Here is a 16,699-nt window from a genome sequence, read left to right on the forward strand (position 1 = left end):
AATTCTTTTAGCTTGGGCACCTGCTTTACATTTTTATTTATACTTTCTCATTTTCTGACCATTCCTTTTCCATAATCCATTCTTGTTTTGCAGACAAATATCTTCTTGATTCTAAGGATGTGAAATTGTGAGTGTCTTTTTCTTGAGCTGTTCTTAGGACAATTGTTCTTTCTTCTTTTTCCTGATTCTTTGCTGCTTACTTTTCTCCATAGTCTTGTGATCTCTGCGGGCTTTTCCAATTTACAAAGAACTGGTCTGTAGTATAGATGGCAAGAATTCTGTCTCCAACAAACCCTGCCCCTCTACAGGAAACCCAGCATACCCTGTGGCTACACTGTCTCCTCTCTGAATACACGACTAGAGGAAGGCAGAGTAGTTAGGGCTTTTATGCTCCCTTTTTGGGGGATGCCACTCTCCACATAGGAACATGCTGTCCTGGGGTAAACTGCATGGTAGATTTGTTTGCCTTTATTTTTAAGTTATACCAGTCATGTTCTACAACTACTCCCAGCAGAGCTCAAGGATCCCCACCTGACAGTGCTGAAGGAAGGGCCACAAGGTACAAAGGATCGAAACCAGGCCTCAAGTGAGCCCATTGAGCTATCATCTCTCCAGCTCTTGATATCTTTAGAGGAACCTCTCACTTTTGGCCTAGAATTGACACAGCCAGAGGCCCTTACCCAGCGTCTTCTCTGATGGCTGCTGCCCATCCCTCCCTGCTCCAGAGTTGCTAGTCATCTGCCTGTGAGGAGGATGTACCTGCACTTAGCTGCAAACACAGCACCTATGCTGAGTTGATGCTTACTCCTGACATTTACCCTTAGTAGAATACAACTGACTTTCCTAGTCCAAATATCCAGCGACATCTCATGGCTCTGCACTCAAGGATTACTTCTGGCAGGGTTTAGGGAAGCATATTGGTGCTGGGAATTGAACGTAGGTCAGCAACGGGAATGGCAAGTTCTCTAAGTTACTACACTGTTTCTCTGGCTCAACATCTCTGTGTTCTTTCTGTTGTGTCATTAAGATTCAGTAAGAAGGGGTGATGGGATGAAAGTGGTCTGCCATCGGGGAGCTGAAAGCCCCCAAAGAACATTTACTTCAATGTCTTCCAGTCTTCTCTGCTGCCAGTCTTTTCTCATCTACTAATTCCTTTTAAAACCTGGCTCAACACTCTTGTCTTTCAAGGGTCTCCTGAGGCCAAAAACGAAATACTCTTATAATCATCTATATCCTTTCAGAATTCTGCATAGTTATAGAAGGTTCTTTCCTTTGTTTATATTTTTTCGTGTTTTTTTTTTTTTTAAAACACTTTGTTAAGCTGATCTTGGATCTCTTGAAAACTTTTCAATGATAGGGCTGATAGATGATACTTTTGTGACACCCTCTTTCCTTCACTATTCCATTCTCAAATAATCAAGGTACTACAAACATACCGGATAATAATTGATATACTTATTGGTTATATATTCATCAGTTATTTACCCATTATATTTACTAATAGTTACTAATTCTTAGTTTTTCTTATTTGTTTTTGGAGAGCAGGGAGGAGTAGTTATGAATTACACTCAGCAATAATTGGGGCTTATTCCTGACTGCACTAAGGGATCTCTCCTGGTGGGGCTCAGGGAACCATATGGGATGCCAGTGATAAAACCCAGGCTGGCTATGTGCAAGGCAAGTGACCTACCTACAGAATTATCACTATGGCCCCAATAACTGTTTCTTTATAGATTAGGTATATACAACAAACCAGACACCAACTTATAAAGCCTTGGGGGTTACAGTGAAAACATTCCACATACTTTTAAAGTCAAAGCATTCCAAATCTTCTGAGGTGGATCTCTACCATTATAATTTAGATCTATTCCTCAACACAAAGCCCAGTGGCTTCTATTGTATCTACTCAGAAACACATATACGTCTTTATACCTATCTTTCTTCAATAAATGATCAGAATGCAGAAACAGATTTCCCAACAGAAAGAAGCTTGTCCATGCACATTCTTGGGACTATGCCCAGCCTCAATAAAGATATGTACCAAACAAAACCAGGAGACAGCTCAAAGCGAGAGAGCACATGTCTGGCAATGTAAGAGGCCCAAACACACTCCATGACATTGAATTGTCTGTCCCCAGGAAGCCTGAGTGTACCAGACAGAGGCTCCTATAATCCTAAGAAATCCTGGGGAGATCCCTTTATAACAACAACAACAACCACAAACAAACAAACAAAAAGTAGATGACTGACCTTTAAAGAGTGAGGCAGAGCTAACCTGATGAAATGTTACTACCCCCCCCCCCCACCAATCCTCACCTTTTTTTTTTTTTTTTTTTACCACAAGTCAAGTAGAGAACCAGGAGGTCTTGGGTCTTACCTTTCTACAAGTAGCCATCAAAGAGAAAAACATTTTTAAATATAACTTCTTTCTCCAAATATGTTAGCTAATCTTTGAATTTGGGAGCAAACTCTGCCTTGGGTTGACAAACCAAAACAAATGGAGGTAAAAGCTAAGGCACAACTATCAGGTTGAATGACCCCGATCATTCCCTTTTCTCTTTTGGGGATTCAAAGATCTAGCAGCTGTTACACTGAAAACACTGTCAGCTCCAACCCTACAGGACTGCTGACCACCTCCTCCTCCACCACAGCTGCAAAGCCAAGTAAGGGCAGCTTCAGACATACAGCACAGCCTTCCCAGCTCATCATCACAGCATGAACTATGTCCAAGGCTTTGCAAGAAAGGAAAACAGGCACACAAACTCATTTGATGCTTAAAAAAAAAAAAAAAAAAAAAGAAGCTGCTGAGGATGGTATCCATTGTATCATGTGATATTCCCAAGTGAGAAATTTCTCTCCCAACTAGTAAAAAATGTAGATTCCCTGAGGAGCTGGCATAGTGCTTTTCTAATACTCAAGCACTTTCCCAAAACCGTTATCAGCATTATGTGACCACTCTCCACCTGCCTGCTTTCCAGGTCCCCCTGATGAAGCTAAAGGGCTTCCCCAATCAGCACAGTGGATGTTCTTCCCTAAGCACTAAATGTAATTTATTGCTATTAACAGCATCCTAGGAAAGAAAATTTTGCTTGGTCCACTCGGAGAAGGGGAGTAACACAGTGAGTAAACTTGTCTTTTACATACAGTTAACCCAGGTTCAATCCCCGGCATTCCATATGATCCCCACAAGCACTCTTGAGCATTGCTGGGTATGACCCACAAAACAAAAGATATGGGAATGTTCAATTATTTACTGCCTTTAAATGCCAAGATAAAAAACAAAGTGAGTGGCTGGAGACAGCCAGCCTAAGTTCAATTTCTGGCACTCATATCATCTCCCTAGCTTTGCCAGGAGTGATCCTTGAGTGCAGAGCACAACCAGCTGTAACCCCCTCCCTCCCGAGAAAAAGAAAAACAAACAAACAAAACCCAGAGACTCCACCTATTATCATATACCAGTGGGAAAAGAGCTCAAACATTTATTTTAGGAAAACAATACAATCATATTATACATTTACAGTAAATAAATTACATACTAAAATAAATTTCATACATATATACTATGTGCCTAATAACCTAACAACTTTTAGGGAGTTAAAAAAACAAAGACTGGGGCCGGGCGGTGGCGCTAAAGGTAAGGTGCCTGACTTGCCTGCGCTAACCTTGGACGGACCGCGGTTCGATCCCCCGGTGTCCCATATGGTCCCCCAAGCCAGGAGCAACTTCTGAGCACATAGCCAGGAGTAACCCCTGAGCGTTACCGGGTGTGGCCCAAAAACCAAAAACCAAAACAAAACAAAACAAAACAAAACAAAACAGGGGCCGGGCGGTGGCGCTAAAGGTAAGGTGCCTGCCTTGCCTGCGCTAACCTTGGACGGACCGAGGTTCGATCCCCCGGTGTCCCATATGGTCCCCCAAGCCAGGAGCAACTTCTGAGCACATAGCCAGGAGTAACCCCTGAGCGTTACTGGGTGTGGCCCAAAAACCAAAAACAAAAAAAAACAAAAAAAAACAAAAAAAAAAAACAAAGACTGGGGCCCGGAGAGATAGCACAGCGGCATTTGCCTTGCAAGCAGCCGATCCAGGACCAAAGGTGGTTGGTTCAAATCCCGGTGTCCCATATGGTCCCCCGTGCCTGCCAGGAGCTATTTCTGAGCAGACAGCCAGGAGTAACCCCTGAGCACCGCCGGGTGTGGCCCAAAAACCAAAACCAAACAAACAAACAAAGACTGAGGGCCCTAATCTCACAAACTTAACTTTCCTTGGGTAGTCAGACATTTGTGAAAAATAAGAATTTACAATGGAGAAGCAATCTACTGAAGCAGAAAATGTACAAACTGGGTATCAGGAAATCTAAGTTGATGACATCCCTATAAAAAAGTCTGTCCATTCACAAGTAGGCGAAACTAGATCCCTTTAATTTTCCTAGGTGTGGGGAGATCTCTGATTTACACTTCAACCGCCTGAGGTTTAGAGGAGATATACTAGCACACTCTCTGGAGCTGGACTTCTATTTTAACCTGGGATAAAGGCAGGACAGAACAGATGAGAGAAGGCTAGAACAATCCAGAGAAATGAGTAAAGTATCTTTAAAGACTGATGAGATCTACCCAGATGGTTGGGGTCTACTGCATATGGAGTCAGACCCAAAGGGCTGAAAAAACTGAGAAAGAAATCTGGATTTCATTCTGAAAGCAGTACAAACCAAATTTCTAAGCACAGATAAAGTGTTTAAGGGAATTCCCTTTCTTTATTATTCTGTTCTTTATGAGAACAATTACGTACTACTCCCAAGGAAAGAGTAAGACTAAAAACATTTTGGGGAATTTCTTCAAAATACTCCTTATTTCTCTGCCTGGGAACTTTACCAGACAAGTGGGGTTGGGAAGAGAAATAGAGAACATGGCCTATGGTTTTCTCTGCTAGATTGACTGTAATAAACCCAATAATCGAAATAAGGGAGTACTAGAACCCTGTCTTTTGGATCCAAATCACTGAGTCCAACCAATCTATCAATAAGAAAGCAGACTCTGAGGATCATATTCCAAATGCCTTGAAACTGAACTATGAGAAGATGTTTACCACTAGAGCAAGGTACTTCAGAGGGGTTAGATGGTGACAACTGGCACAATGGCCACAGAAGAAAAAGAGCAAAAGCCCTAAAACCAGCTGTGTTGCTCCTATGAAAACCAAAGTTCTTGGTGAGTGGTATATATTCATCAAGAATTATTGAGGATCTACTACTCAAATCAATAGCTTGATTTGAATCAACTTGCACAACAGTAAAGTAAACCAAAGAACAACAACAAAAATTCATATGCATATATCTGATTTTTAATCATTGAATGTCCTTTTAGAATTAAACTACTACTGCTGACTAGTAAGGACATTAAGTGAAGGACCAAAACCACTGTCTAAACAACAAATGTGAAACGAAGAGCTGACCAGCTGGAAATCCTATCTAGGTTACATAGAAGTTTTGACTATGTTGACAAGCTCATCTCATAAAACTGTCAAATCCAAATCCAGAGCAAGCCTCATGTAATTTGCCAGTATGCCAAATTTAAGATGAGAGATTAACCAGTCCTATTTGTCTTTCAATATCCTCTCACAGAATCCTTCTAAAGCTCAAGAGCTTCTGCTAAGATTCTTCTAAGTTGGCAGCCCTTATGGTCCTGGGGAGGTGATTCAATGGACGGGAATGCATGCTTTTCATAAAGTAGCCCCAAATTCAATCTCTAGCATCACATCATGCTGAGGAAGTATCACTGAGAATGACCTCCCCTCCCCCAAAACAGCAATAACAAAGAACAGTTCTCCAGCTCATCTATATTTTACATAGACTAATCAGGTGCCCTTAATATTCAATTCCTACCTGTTCTGTAAAATGCCTTCCCACTGTCCCCAAATAAAAATTATGGCAATGTCTATACACTCATCACCTTGTTTCATAGCTCCACAAGGCAATAAAACTATAAATGTAAGAATTCATGGCTGGGGCCGGAGAGATAGCATGGAGGTAAGGCATTTGTTTCCCTTTCATGCAGAAGGTTGGTGGTTCGAATCCCACCATCCCATATGGTGCCCTGAGCCTGCCAGGAGCAATTTCTGAGCATAGAGCCAGGAGTAACCCCTGAGCGCTGCTGGGTGTGACCCCCCCCCCCCAAAAAAAAGAATCCATGGCTAAAATGAACAAAATATCCATATTTTTCATCTCTTTTTTAATTTTGTTTTGTTTTGGGCATACCCAGCTTTGTTCAGGAAATTGGGGGGGGGGGGCATATGGGATGCCAGAGATTGAAGCCTAATTTGCCTGTGCATAAGACAAGTGTTCCAATCCCTCTCTTTAATGGCTTTCTTGTGCCCCTTCCCCAATAAAGCTTTGACATTCTTCTTTAATTTCCATCATTTTAAAACTCTATCCTTTAGAAGAATTTCTTTGTTTATGGTAGTAACAAAAAGTTATTCCACTAGCTTTAATTCTCTTCTTCACAATAGACGTTTTCCCAGTAATTGGAAGACAGAAAGAGTATCATCAGGACAGTGGCAAAGTCTTGGAAACTTTGATGATGGAAAAGGTGGCTAACTCTATACATCCAAACCATTAACATTACCACCATTCTAACATTGCTGCCTAAGCCCCAGATGATGACAAAATCTCATCCTACTACCCCATACACCATCAGAAATCAGAGCATCACAGGGAAGCAGTCTGAAAGTTTCACTTAGCAGGCAGAGTCCTTAGTGAGATCCTCTGACAGGCAGAAGATAAGGGGTATTAGAAGTTTTGATTTGGGGGCTGGCGAGGTGGTGCTAGAGGTAAGCGCTAGCCAAGGAAGGACCACGGTTCGATCCCCCAGGGTCCCATATGGTCCCCCCAAGCCGGGGGAAATTTCTGTGCGCTTAGCCAGGAGTAACCCCTGAGCATCAAACCGGTGTGGCCCGAAAAACCAAAACAAAAAAGTTTTGATTTGGACTAAGAAATTATTCATCTGGTTCCAACAAACTGTCCTGAAAAGGAATGAAGCTATACACTAAAGGCAAAATTGAGGCATGTTACCAACTGTGTTTTCTCTCTCTGAAAATTTCTTCTCTATGTCTGACCACATATAGGTCTCATGATCCCATTGCTTTTTTTCCCATTAATTTAGTCTATCAATCTCTGTGCTTTAGGGTGTCCGTGGCCTATATTATGCCATATTAGAAATTTAAATTCTTCTGAAGTATCTAAAGTTATCTATTTTCTTTAAAAAAAAAAAAGTAAATATTCTGATCCAAAAGTTACAAAATAAATAAAAGCACAAGGCATTGTATACAGATGATAAATATTTAATGGCAGTTCCCTCTGCTACTCTGCTAACTCTGTACTTAGGTGATGTCAATCTCTGTAAGTCACTACTGTCTCCTCTACTCTCATTTAGTTAACATTTCCTGACTGCCTGGGGACATGTCATGTCAGATGCTTATAGTGGACACCAATAGGAAGAAAAAGCCTAGAGGGAAGGCAACTCTTCTTCCCCAGAGCTGTGAACATCCATGGCTCTTTCTGAGTACCTATACACCTGCCCACCAGCGAGCACTGCCGATTCCCAGGACCATGTGCCTCCTGAGAGCAGCCCTACTGTCATCTTAAACTGCTGCTGATATTCTGGGGGGGGGGAAAATCCTTGTCTTCCCATGACCACACTGACTCCCCCTCCCCCTAAACATGCTTCTCTATTTTGGCTCTTCCTAATTCAAAGGGAAAGGCAAGAAATTGCCAGGCTTGGTTAATCATGGCTATCCTTCCCTCGTTTGGGCTGTAGGTAATGGAGCTAGGTTCTGGGCTGGAGTGAGGGACGCACCTGGCCTTCTTGGACTTTGTCCGGGCTGAGCAGTCAGCACCGCTCCTCTTCTCTTTGGCCTCCTTGGAGCCTGAAGCCTCTCGAGCCTTCCGCACTTTCTTGGTTCCATCCTTCTGCTTGGGCTCCTTGGGCTCCTTGACTTTCTTGGGCTCCCTGGGCTTCCTGGGTTCCTTTGGCTCTCTAGGCTCTCGCTTCCTCTTTGGCTTGGGCTCCCTGTCCTTGCTTCCCCTCGTTGCCCCCTCCTGCTCTCCAGGATCCTTTTTCTTCCGTTTCTTCTTCACACCAGTGCCGCCTCCTCCACTGTCCTCCAGTCCATTATGGGGGGTCATTCTCCTAGAAAAAAGGGTCTCAGCATCCTCTTCAGCAGCAAACAGGTCCTTCTGGGATAAACAATGGCTGGCAACATCATCAATTTTCTCTTCCTGATCAGTGCTTCCGTCACATGGGGAGGAAGATTTGTAGTCAAAATTGACAGAGGCATCAGACATTGGGGAGTGATTCAGGACTTTCAAATTTGACAACTGCAAAAGAAAGGAAAACAAGTTTATGTTTTTGTTTTTTTTTTTTTTGGTTTTTGGGCCACACCCGGTGACGCTCAGGAGTTACTCCTGGCTATGCGCTCAGAAGTCGCTCCTGGCTTGGGGGACCATATGGGACACCAGGGATCGAACCGCGGTCTGTCCTAGGCTAGCGCTGGCAAGGCAGACACCTTACCTCTAGCGCCACCGCCCGGCCCCTGGAAAACAAGTTTAGTACTCTTCTATTGTATATTCATAATATATGAAGCATCTGAATGCATGAATCTTTTTAATCCTACTTGCTAGGACTCAGGGATAAGATAAAGCAAAGAGAATACATATTACTTAGTAAATAGTGTAAAGCTAAGATTTCCACATCAGGCATATATATGAAATACACTTTAAGCTCCATGACTAGAGTAGACCACAATAAATAAACTACAAAACATTTCTAGATATGCCACTGGCACAAAATCCTAAGCACATGGATTCATCAAACGGTTATGCAAAAGCTACTATTCAACTGGTCAATTGAGAGTGCTGCTTTATTTTCTCAAACCTTTGCCCTTACCTAACAAGTAACACTGGCATTTCAGCTACGTTATTCTCCACAAGAAATTATAAATCACTTAAAATTACATATTTTGGGCCTGAATTAATTAAGTAGGGCCCTTGTCTTGTACATAGCTGACCCAAGATTGATCCTGGGCATCGCATATGGTCCCCTGAGTCCTGCTAAGAGTGATCCCTGAGCACAGAGACAGAAGCCCTGAATACTGCTGGGTGTGGACCCCTCCTCAAAAAAAAAAAAATATTCTCCCATAGATGTTTCATTCATCTAACTTAACCACTACACTCAAATAACTTTTGATATCTTGCAAAAAACAAGCCAAGTATCCAGAAGGATACTTTACTGTTTGAGACGCCACCAAAAAAAAAAAAACCTGTCACAGGTGCAACCTTGACATTACAAAGCTGTTTTAAGCACTATCAAATAAAGGAACATACTCCCAATGTGAATATTTTTAAGGAAACACTCCTTTGGAAGCAGAAGTTACACCTCATACCTTCAGATCTAGTGTCATACAATGTATTTGTCATTTTATTACCAAACTAAGATTTATAATCATCATATAACAGCAGGAAATGGCATACTCTACTGTGTTTTGCGCGGGTGTGTGTGTGTGTGTGTGTGTGTGTGTGTGTGTGTGTGTGTGTGTGTGTGGTTTTTGGGTTACACCCGGCAGTGCTCAGGGGAAACTCCTGGCTCCATGCTCAGAAATTGCTCCTGGCATGGGGGCCAGAGAGAGAGCACGGAGGTAAGGTGTTTGCCTTGCATACAGAAGGAAAGTGGTTCGAATCCCGGCATCCCACATGGTCCCCCGAGCCTGCCAGGAGCGATTTCTGAGCATAGAGCCAAGAGTAAACCCTTAGAGGGGCCGGAGAGATAACATGGAGGTAAGGCGTTTGCCTTTCATGCAGAAGGTCATCAGTTTGAATCCGGCTTCCCATATGGTCCCCCGTGCCTGCCAGGAACAATTTCTTTTTCTTTTTTTGGTTTTTGGGTCACACCTGGCAGTACTCAGGGGTTACTCTTGGCTCTATGCTCAGAAATCACTCCTGGCAGGCTCGGGGAACCATGTGGGATGCCGGGATTCGAACCACTGTCCTTCTGTATGCAAGGCAAACACCTTACCTCCATGTTATCTCTCCAGCTCTTTCTCTCTCTGGCCCCCATGCCAGGAGCAATTTCTGAGCATGGAGCCAGGAGTTTCCCCTGAGCACTGCCGGGTGTAACCCAAAATCCAAAAAAAAAAAAAAAAAAGAAAGAAAGAAATTGTTCCTTTGATCCAGGACCAAAGGTGGTTGGTTCGAATCCCAGTGTCCCATATGGTCCCCCGTGCCTGCTAGGAGCTATTTCTGAGCAGACAGCCAGGAGTCACCCCTGAGCACTGCAGGGTGTGGCCCAAAAACCAAAAAAAAAAAAAAAAAAGGATGGACCTGGTTCGATCCCTGGTGTCCCATATGGTCCCGCTAGCCAGGAGTAATTTCTGAGAGCATAGCCAGGAGTAACCCCTGAGCGTCACCAGGTGTGGCCCAACCCACCACCCCCAAAATGAATAAGAAACCAGTTAGTTTTGCAAGAAAGCAATATTGGGATAACAGGTCTCAATTCAAGCTTGGATTCCATGACACAAAACCCTTGAGGTTCAACTAGTTCTGTGATAGAAATCCTTTGCCTTTCAGGAAGAAAAGAGTGAATATAATGAGAAAGCAAGAGAGAAGGTGTTTTGTTTTTTTTTTTAATTAAAGAAACTTTCAAGAACAACACATTAAAAACCTGATTCCTCTCTTCTGAAGGACAAAACTCACGAAGATGGCAGGGATGTAGACAGATAGAGGTTGTATTAATTAGCTATCAAATCAAAAGCAGTTATTACACTTATTGGAAATATGTCATATAGATACGCTCAGAATTATGTAAAATAAGTTTCATAATATCTCAAATCCTGACCACAATTCTACAACAAGAGATAATTATCTGACCTCTGAATGATTTTTGAGGTTGGGTGATGTGCTCAAGGTATGTTACTAATAAAAGGAGATGCTTAGATCCCAATCATTCAATCATAAAGTTAATGTTCATTGCACTGAGCACTTCATAACATCCCTTCGAGCCCAATAATGCCTACGAATTGAATGATTTGACTGGGCAGAAATGATAAGTGTGAAGGCACATAAAAGCACCTTTTTAGGAAAAAGCCAGATGGCTTTTTAGAAAACTTAACATATTCTACCTGATGTCCCAGCAATTCTACTCCCAAAAATCAAAGATGGGTGTCTAGTCTGCCTCTCATTTACTGACAAGATAATCATTTCAGAAAAATCTACTTTTATCAAGGTGACATTTCTAGGGAGTGGAAGAGCTAGAATGTCCTTCTAGGAGAAGGGAAATCAAGAAAGAGAATAACTAGGCAATGGTGAAAATAGTAGATATAAAAAACTATATAAAATCTTAAAAGAGTCAATAACCCACCTATAAAGGTGTTCCTTTTTAAGGTATGAGTGCTAGGAAAGAAAGATCTCTGCTGAGGTCATTTTTTTCTTTAAATGCTTTCTTTATGGGTTTCACAGACAGTGAGGGAAAGACAGAGCCTAAATTAGTGATGGCTGACCTTTTATGCCCAAACTGCCGCACAAAACCAAAGAATTTCCTCAAAGTGCCAGCATGTAAATTAAACCTTAATAACAAGATTTTAGTATCTAAAAACTATGCGGCACATGCCGCATATCTTAATTGCGGACCTTCCTGCGTGCCAGCTGCAAGGCCTTCACATGCCACAGCTGGCACGCATGCCATAGGTTCGCCATCGTGGGCCTAAATGATGTCTTTGTATGACTTCCATTAAAGACATTAAACTGACACTTCGAGAATGGCCCTAACAGCAACACATTGGATAAGATGTACTACAAGTACCAACATCATTTTACATTGATTAAAATTAAAAAAAATTTTTTTTTAATTTTTGTTTTTACAGGGTCAGGGGTAGTGGCCTCCTGAATGCAATACTTGGCCAATGGGGCTAAAGGGTCAATGTGAGGGCCGAGGATAGATAATGTCTGTACTCCATGATGCTGCAGATTACCTGGGCCATTCTGGCAGTTCTCAGAGACCTCCAAGGACACTTGAGGCAGTGCTAGGAGGAGGGGGAGAGGAAACCATGAAGTTGGTGATCCAACTGGGCATAGCCTCTCAGTCTTAAAACCCACTGCTTTGATAAAAATTATTCATCTATAAAATGTCTAAAATATATTTTTAATCTATTATTTAAATCTAGTTAATCTGTGGGCCGAAGCACTAGCACAGCGGGTTGAGCATTTGCCTTGCACATGGTCAACTGGGGTTCGATCCCTGGAATTTCATCTGATCCTGACCCCTGAGCACAGAGCCAAGAGTAACCCCTGAGCATCTCTAAGTATAACCCCCCATCACCACCACCACCAAATCTGTAAACCTAGTTAAACGATACAAATCCCTTGTAAAGGAACTGAAATGCTGACAGGGAAAGTTCTTGTCAGGAAGAAGAGAGGGAAAGTACTAAATGCCTGTATTATTTTTAGAAACTAAGTTTCATTTCCAAACAATTTCAGCTTTGAGCAAACTTGAAAGCCCAGCTATTCAATTTCCTAATATGCCCATGTGGTGTGACGTTTACTCCAACAATCCAGGTCAGGATAGGATAGAACATTCCTAAAAAAAAATTTTTGGGTGGTACCTTCTAAGGCAAATAGATGTATGCCAGTTATTTAGAGTGAAAAGACTATTGTGTTCCTTCCCTTCTTGGCTTACCTGTAATCAGATCCTAATTCTGGCCACCACAGTACACCCTGAGACCAGAACTAAGGCCATCTTGGACCCATATCACTGCCACTTGCAAAGGCAGAGAGGCAATGCCTACGTAAAATGTACTGTCTTCATAGAAAAGGAATGTGGTGTGGCCACAGCAACGGAACACTGGGTTTTCACATGCTTGACCAGAGAATGATCCCTGGCACTCCTTATGGTCCCCTGTGCCCTGCCAGAAGTAATCCCTGAACACAGAGTCAAGTGTAAGCCCTGAGCACTGCCAGGAATGACCCAAAAATACACACATACACAAACAAAAATTAGAATATGGAATCGGAGAGATAGCACAGAAGACAGAGTGCTTGTCTTGCAAGCTGCAAGCCCAAATTCAATCCCTTAGCCTCCTATAAAATCCCTGAAGCCCCTCTAGAAGTGATCCCTGAGAGCAGAAACAGAAGTAAGCCTTGAGCACTGCCAGGAATACTACCACACCACACATACAAACATACATACATACATACATCCATACATGCATACATACATACCAAAAAAAGACTGAATTTATCTAAAATTACACAGCTATATAGTACTCAGTTTCAATCCTGCCTTTCTGTAATCAAAGTACAAATATACTCCAGAGCATGTACAATGCCACTCTCTCCACACACATGCAATGCCAACAACTGGGGGTTACATTAGCTTGCTTGTGATTTACTACTTGCTGTTCTGCAAAGTTCTTGCAATTCAGTCATCAGTATACCATATCATTCATAAATACCCGTGACAGGACATGACCAACATCCTGAGAAAGGCTATGCATAACTAACTTGCTCATCTACCATATCAAATATTAACTTTAAAATAAAATCCTAATCCTACTCATCAACATTATTGAGGTCTAAAATGAAAACTCACCTAACCAAGGCTACATTATAACTGGCAGGCCTGCCAAAGACCTTCTTAAAAACCCATAAAATCTCTAAAGAAACTGAAATGTATGGCCAAAGAGAAGACAGAAGGTTGGACAAGCTGGACACTACCAGGTGTGGCCCCAACAAACCCTCGCCACAAAGAAAGAAAGCCAAATTCTCTGTGACATCATTTTGGTAAAGAATGCTTAAATACTAATTTATTTAACTAAGTAAAATACAACATACAAAGGTTTAAAGACTATAAATCTGCCCATATAACATAAGTGACAACAGTTACAGGAGATTAGTGTGCTCTATGATAAATAGTGACATCAGGTGGACATACTATCATTTATGTATAATGATGAAGAACCTACCTTTTTGATGAGCACGAGGGTTCTTCTCCACTTTGTATTTAATTCTCCACTTATAATTAAGCAGCAGTGGAAGCCCTTGGACACACACTGCTGAACCCATCTGTCTGAGAAAATCCACAAGGGAAATTCCAGGCAGACAGAAAGAACTCATTCTTGTGGTTGTCTACCAGCGAACACCTCTAAGAGTCAGTGTGGGAAGAAGTTGGTGTGGAGACTAGATCTAGTCAGTGCTTTTCCGGCAACTATTCCCCCCAAAGAAGTTGTTTCGCTTTAGTTACACAAAGACCTATTACACAGGGACAGACCATAGAGTCCCCCATTCTCTGCCTACCCAGGATTGGAACAGAGAGGAAAGATTTAACCCACCCATAGGGTTCCAGGAGAAATTAATATCTGCAAAATGAAAATGAGTCCATTAGAGAGAGCTATTTCATTTCCCTGAGTCACGTGGTTGAGGTCACTAAGTTACTTGGAAAATGGAACTGCCCAAAGTATAGAAATACCAATGAGAAAAAGTTTCTCAAAGGATGGGTCACACAGGCTCAAGGTTTAATCACCTCTTCCAGAAACTCAAGTCAAATCATTGGTGTTTATTCCAGACCAGAGAGATAGTACAGTGGGTAAGGCACTTGCCTTGCACGCAGCCAATCTGGATTCAATCTCCAGCACCATATATGTCTTGTTCCCACTTACCCACCCATCCTGCCAAGAGTGATCTCTGAGTACAGAACCAGGAATAAGCCCTAAGCACCACCAGGTGTGGCACCCAAACAAAACAAAACAAATTGGTGTTTATAATCTTCCTATAAACATTATTTTCTCTGAGGAAGCTTCAACAAAGTGACATAAACTAAAGTTTTTTTTTTGTTTTTGTTTTTTGGGTCACACCCGCCAACGCTCAGGGGTTACTCCTGGCTCTATGCTCAGAAATCGCTCCTGGCAGGCTCAAGGGACCATATGGGATGCCGGGATTCAAACTGCCGACCTTCTGCATGAAAGGCAAACGCCTTACCTCCGTGCTCTCTCTCCGGCCCCACAAAACTTTTTTTTTGATGAATATGCTTTAAGCTGAACTATCCAAGATGATAATCAAACTCTTTAAAAACTGATCACGTGGGCCGGAGAGATAGCATGGAGGTAGGGTGTTTGCTTTGCATGCAGAAGGATGGTGGTTCGAATCCCGGCATTCCATATGGTCTCCCGAGCCTGCCGGGAGCGATTTCTGAGCATAAAGTCAGGAGTAACCCCTGAGCGCTGCCGGGTATGACCCCCCCCCCCAAAAAAAAACAAGCAAACAAACAAAAATTTGATCACGTTCCTCATTTATAAAGCCTGGAACTGTTTCAAGGGAGAAAAAGTTTCTCATACATATACATTAATTGGAATAATATTCTGTTTTACAATTGTCATTATATTTATTCTGTTAGGGACTAGACCCGAATATACATAAAATTCAGTACGTCTTTTAAGAGAGTTAAGTCTCAATTATCACCTGGTGAAAGAGAAGGAAGCAGTGCAGCAGGGTAAGTATGAGATGCTAAGAGATAAGTCAAAATTGTCAAAGTCTCTTCTTGTTATTAAAAAGTAAATAAAAATGAAAAGGCCCAGTATATGCTAGATGCCATCCCTGAAAAAAGACTTACCTGCTTCTCTTTCTTCTGTATTTTCATTATCATCTATTGAAGGTATTTACTTCTGTAAAACATAAAAGGCAAAGATGATGATAAAATCCAAAACAAATATTCAGATTAGCCTAGGATTAACTGTGACACACAAGAAACATGGGAACAGATGGTCTCAGGACAGGTACAGGACATTTATAATCAGCAGTCTTCTAACCCAACAACTCCCAGAATCAAAGGACTCATATCTGTCTAACCCTGTAACTCCTCAATTTACAAGTCCATATGGGGTGGAGTCTGAGATGTTTTTGTAGATAAAACACACTACAAAAGATGCTGACATGTTAAATTACAAAGGAAATGAAGGAGCATATAAATAATGATGTTACTAGTGAGGAGAGGACAAAGATGAATTAACCCCTCCTCCTGCAGATGAGGGTGAAGAAAATCACTAAAGAATGTCTATAACTGGGACCGGATAGAAAGCACAGCAGGTAGGATATTTATCTTGCACACAACCAACCCAAGTTCGATCCCTGGTATCTCACATGATACCAGGAGTGATTCCTGAACACAGAGCCAAGTGTAACCCCTGAGCTCTATCGGATGTGACCCAAACCAAAAAAGAATGTCTATAACTGATAAATGGAAACATACACAACAAGAAAGAACTGAGTTCAAAGTAGCTCTGGAGAACTGTCACTGGGATGACAGACAAGTCTTTTGCATTTCATCATATGCTCCCATACCATTTAATGTTTAAAACAAAAGGCATATAATTATTTGATGAATTAACACTAGTTCAATAATTCATTAGTTTTTAAATAGTAGGTTCAAGTGTACCCTGAAATTAAGTCCCTGTCTGCAAACCCAACTATGATCCCCTGAATGATAGAACTTTTCCCTCACAAATGACTTAAAAACCACAGCAGTACAGTAATTGGCCTTGATGCTCTACAAGTATCCTAGTGTATACAGAGAGATAAAAATAAAATTCTCAGCTCTCAGACTCTCACCTCTCTCCTACACAAAGGATAACTCACCAATCTCAGCTCAGGGCTGAGATGCAGACATTGGCA

General features: G+C 41.9%; 1 protein-coding gene across 3 annotated transcripts in view; it reads right to left on the reverse strand.

Moving 5' to 3' along the window:
* CHD6 (chromodomain helicase DNA binding protein 6) overlaps positions 1–16,699 on the reverse strand; it is a 238,513-nt gene that overhangs the window by 146,668 nt on the left and 75,146 nt on the right. For all 3 annotated transcript variants that reach the window (XM_049779100.1, XM_049779101.1, XM_049779099.1), the window contains exons 2-3: positions 15,642–15,693; positions 7,845–8,365 (exon numbers count right to left, since the gene is read on the reverse strand). In XM_049779100.1, coding sequence (XP_049635057.1) covers positions 7,845–8,365; positions 15,642–15,674 — 554 coding nt within the window. In that variant the 5' untranslated portion in view covers positions 15,675–15,693. The remainder of the gene's footprint in view (positions 1–7,844; positions 8,366–15,641; positions 15,694–16,699) is intronic.

The sequence above is a fragment of the Suncus etruscus genome, chromosome 9 (genome assembly GCF_024139225.1).
Source record: "Suncus etruscus isolate mSunEtr1 chromosome 9, mSunEtr1.pri.cur, whole genome shotgun sequence".
Classification (NCBI taxonomy): domain Eukaryota; kingdom Metazoa; phylum Chordata; class Mammalia; order Eulipotyphla; family Soricidae; genus Suncus; species Suncus etruscus.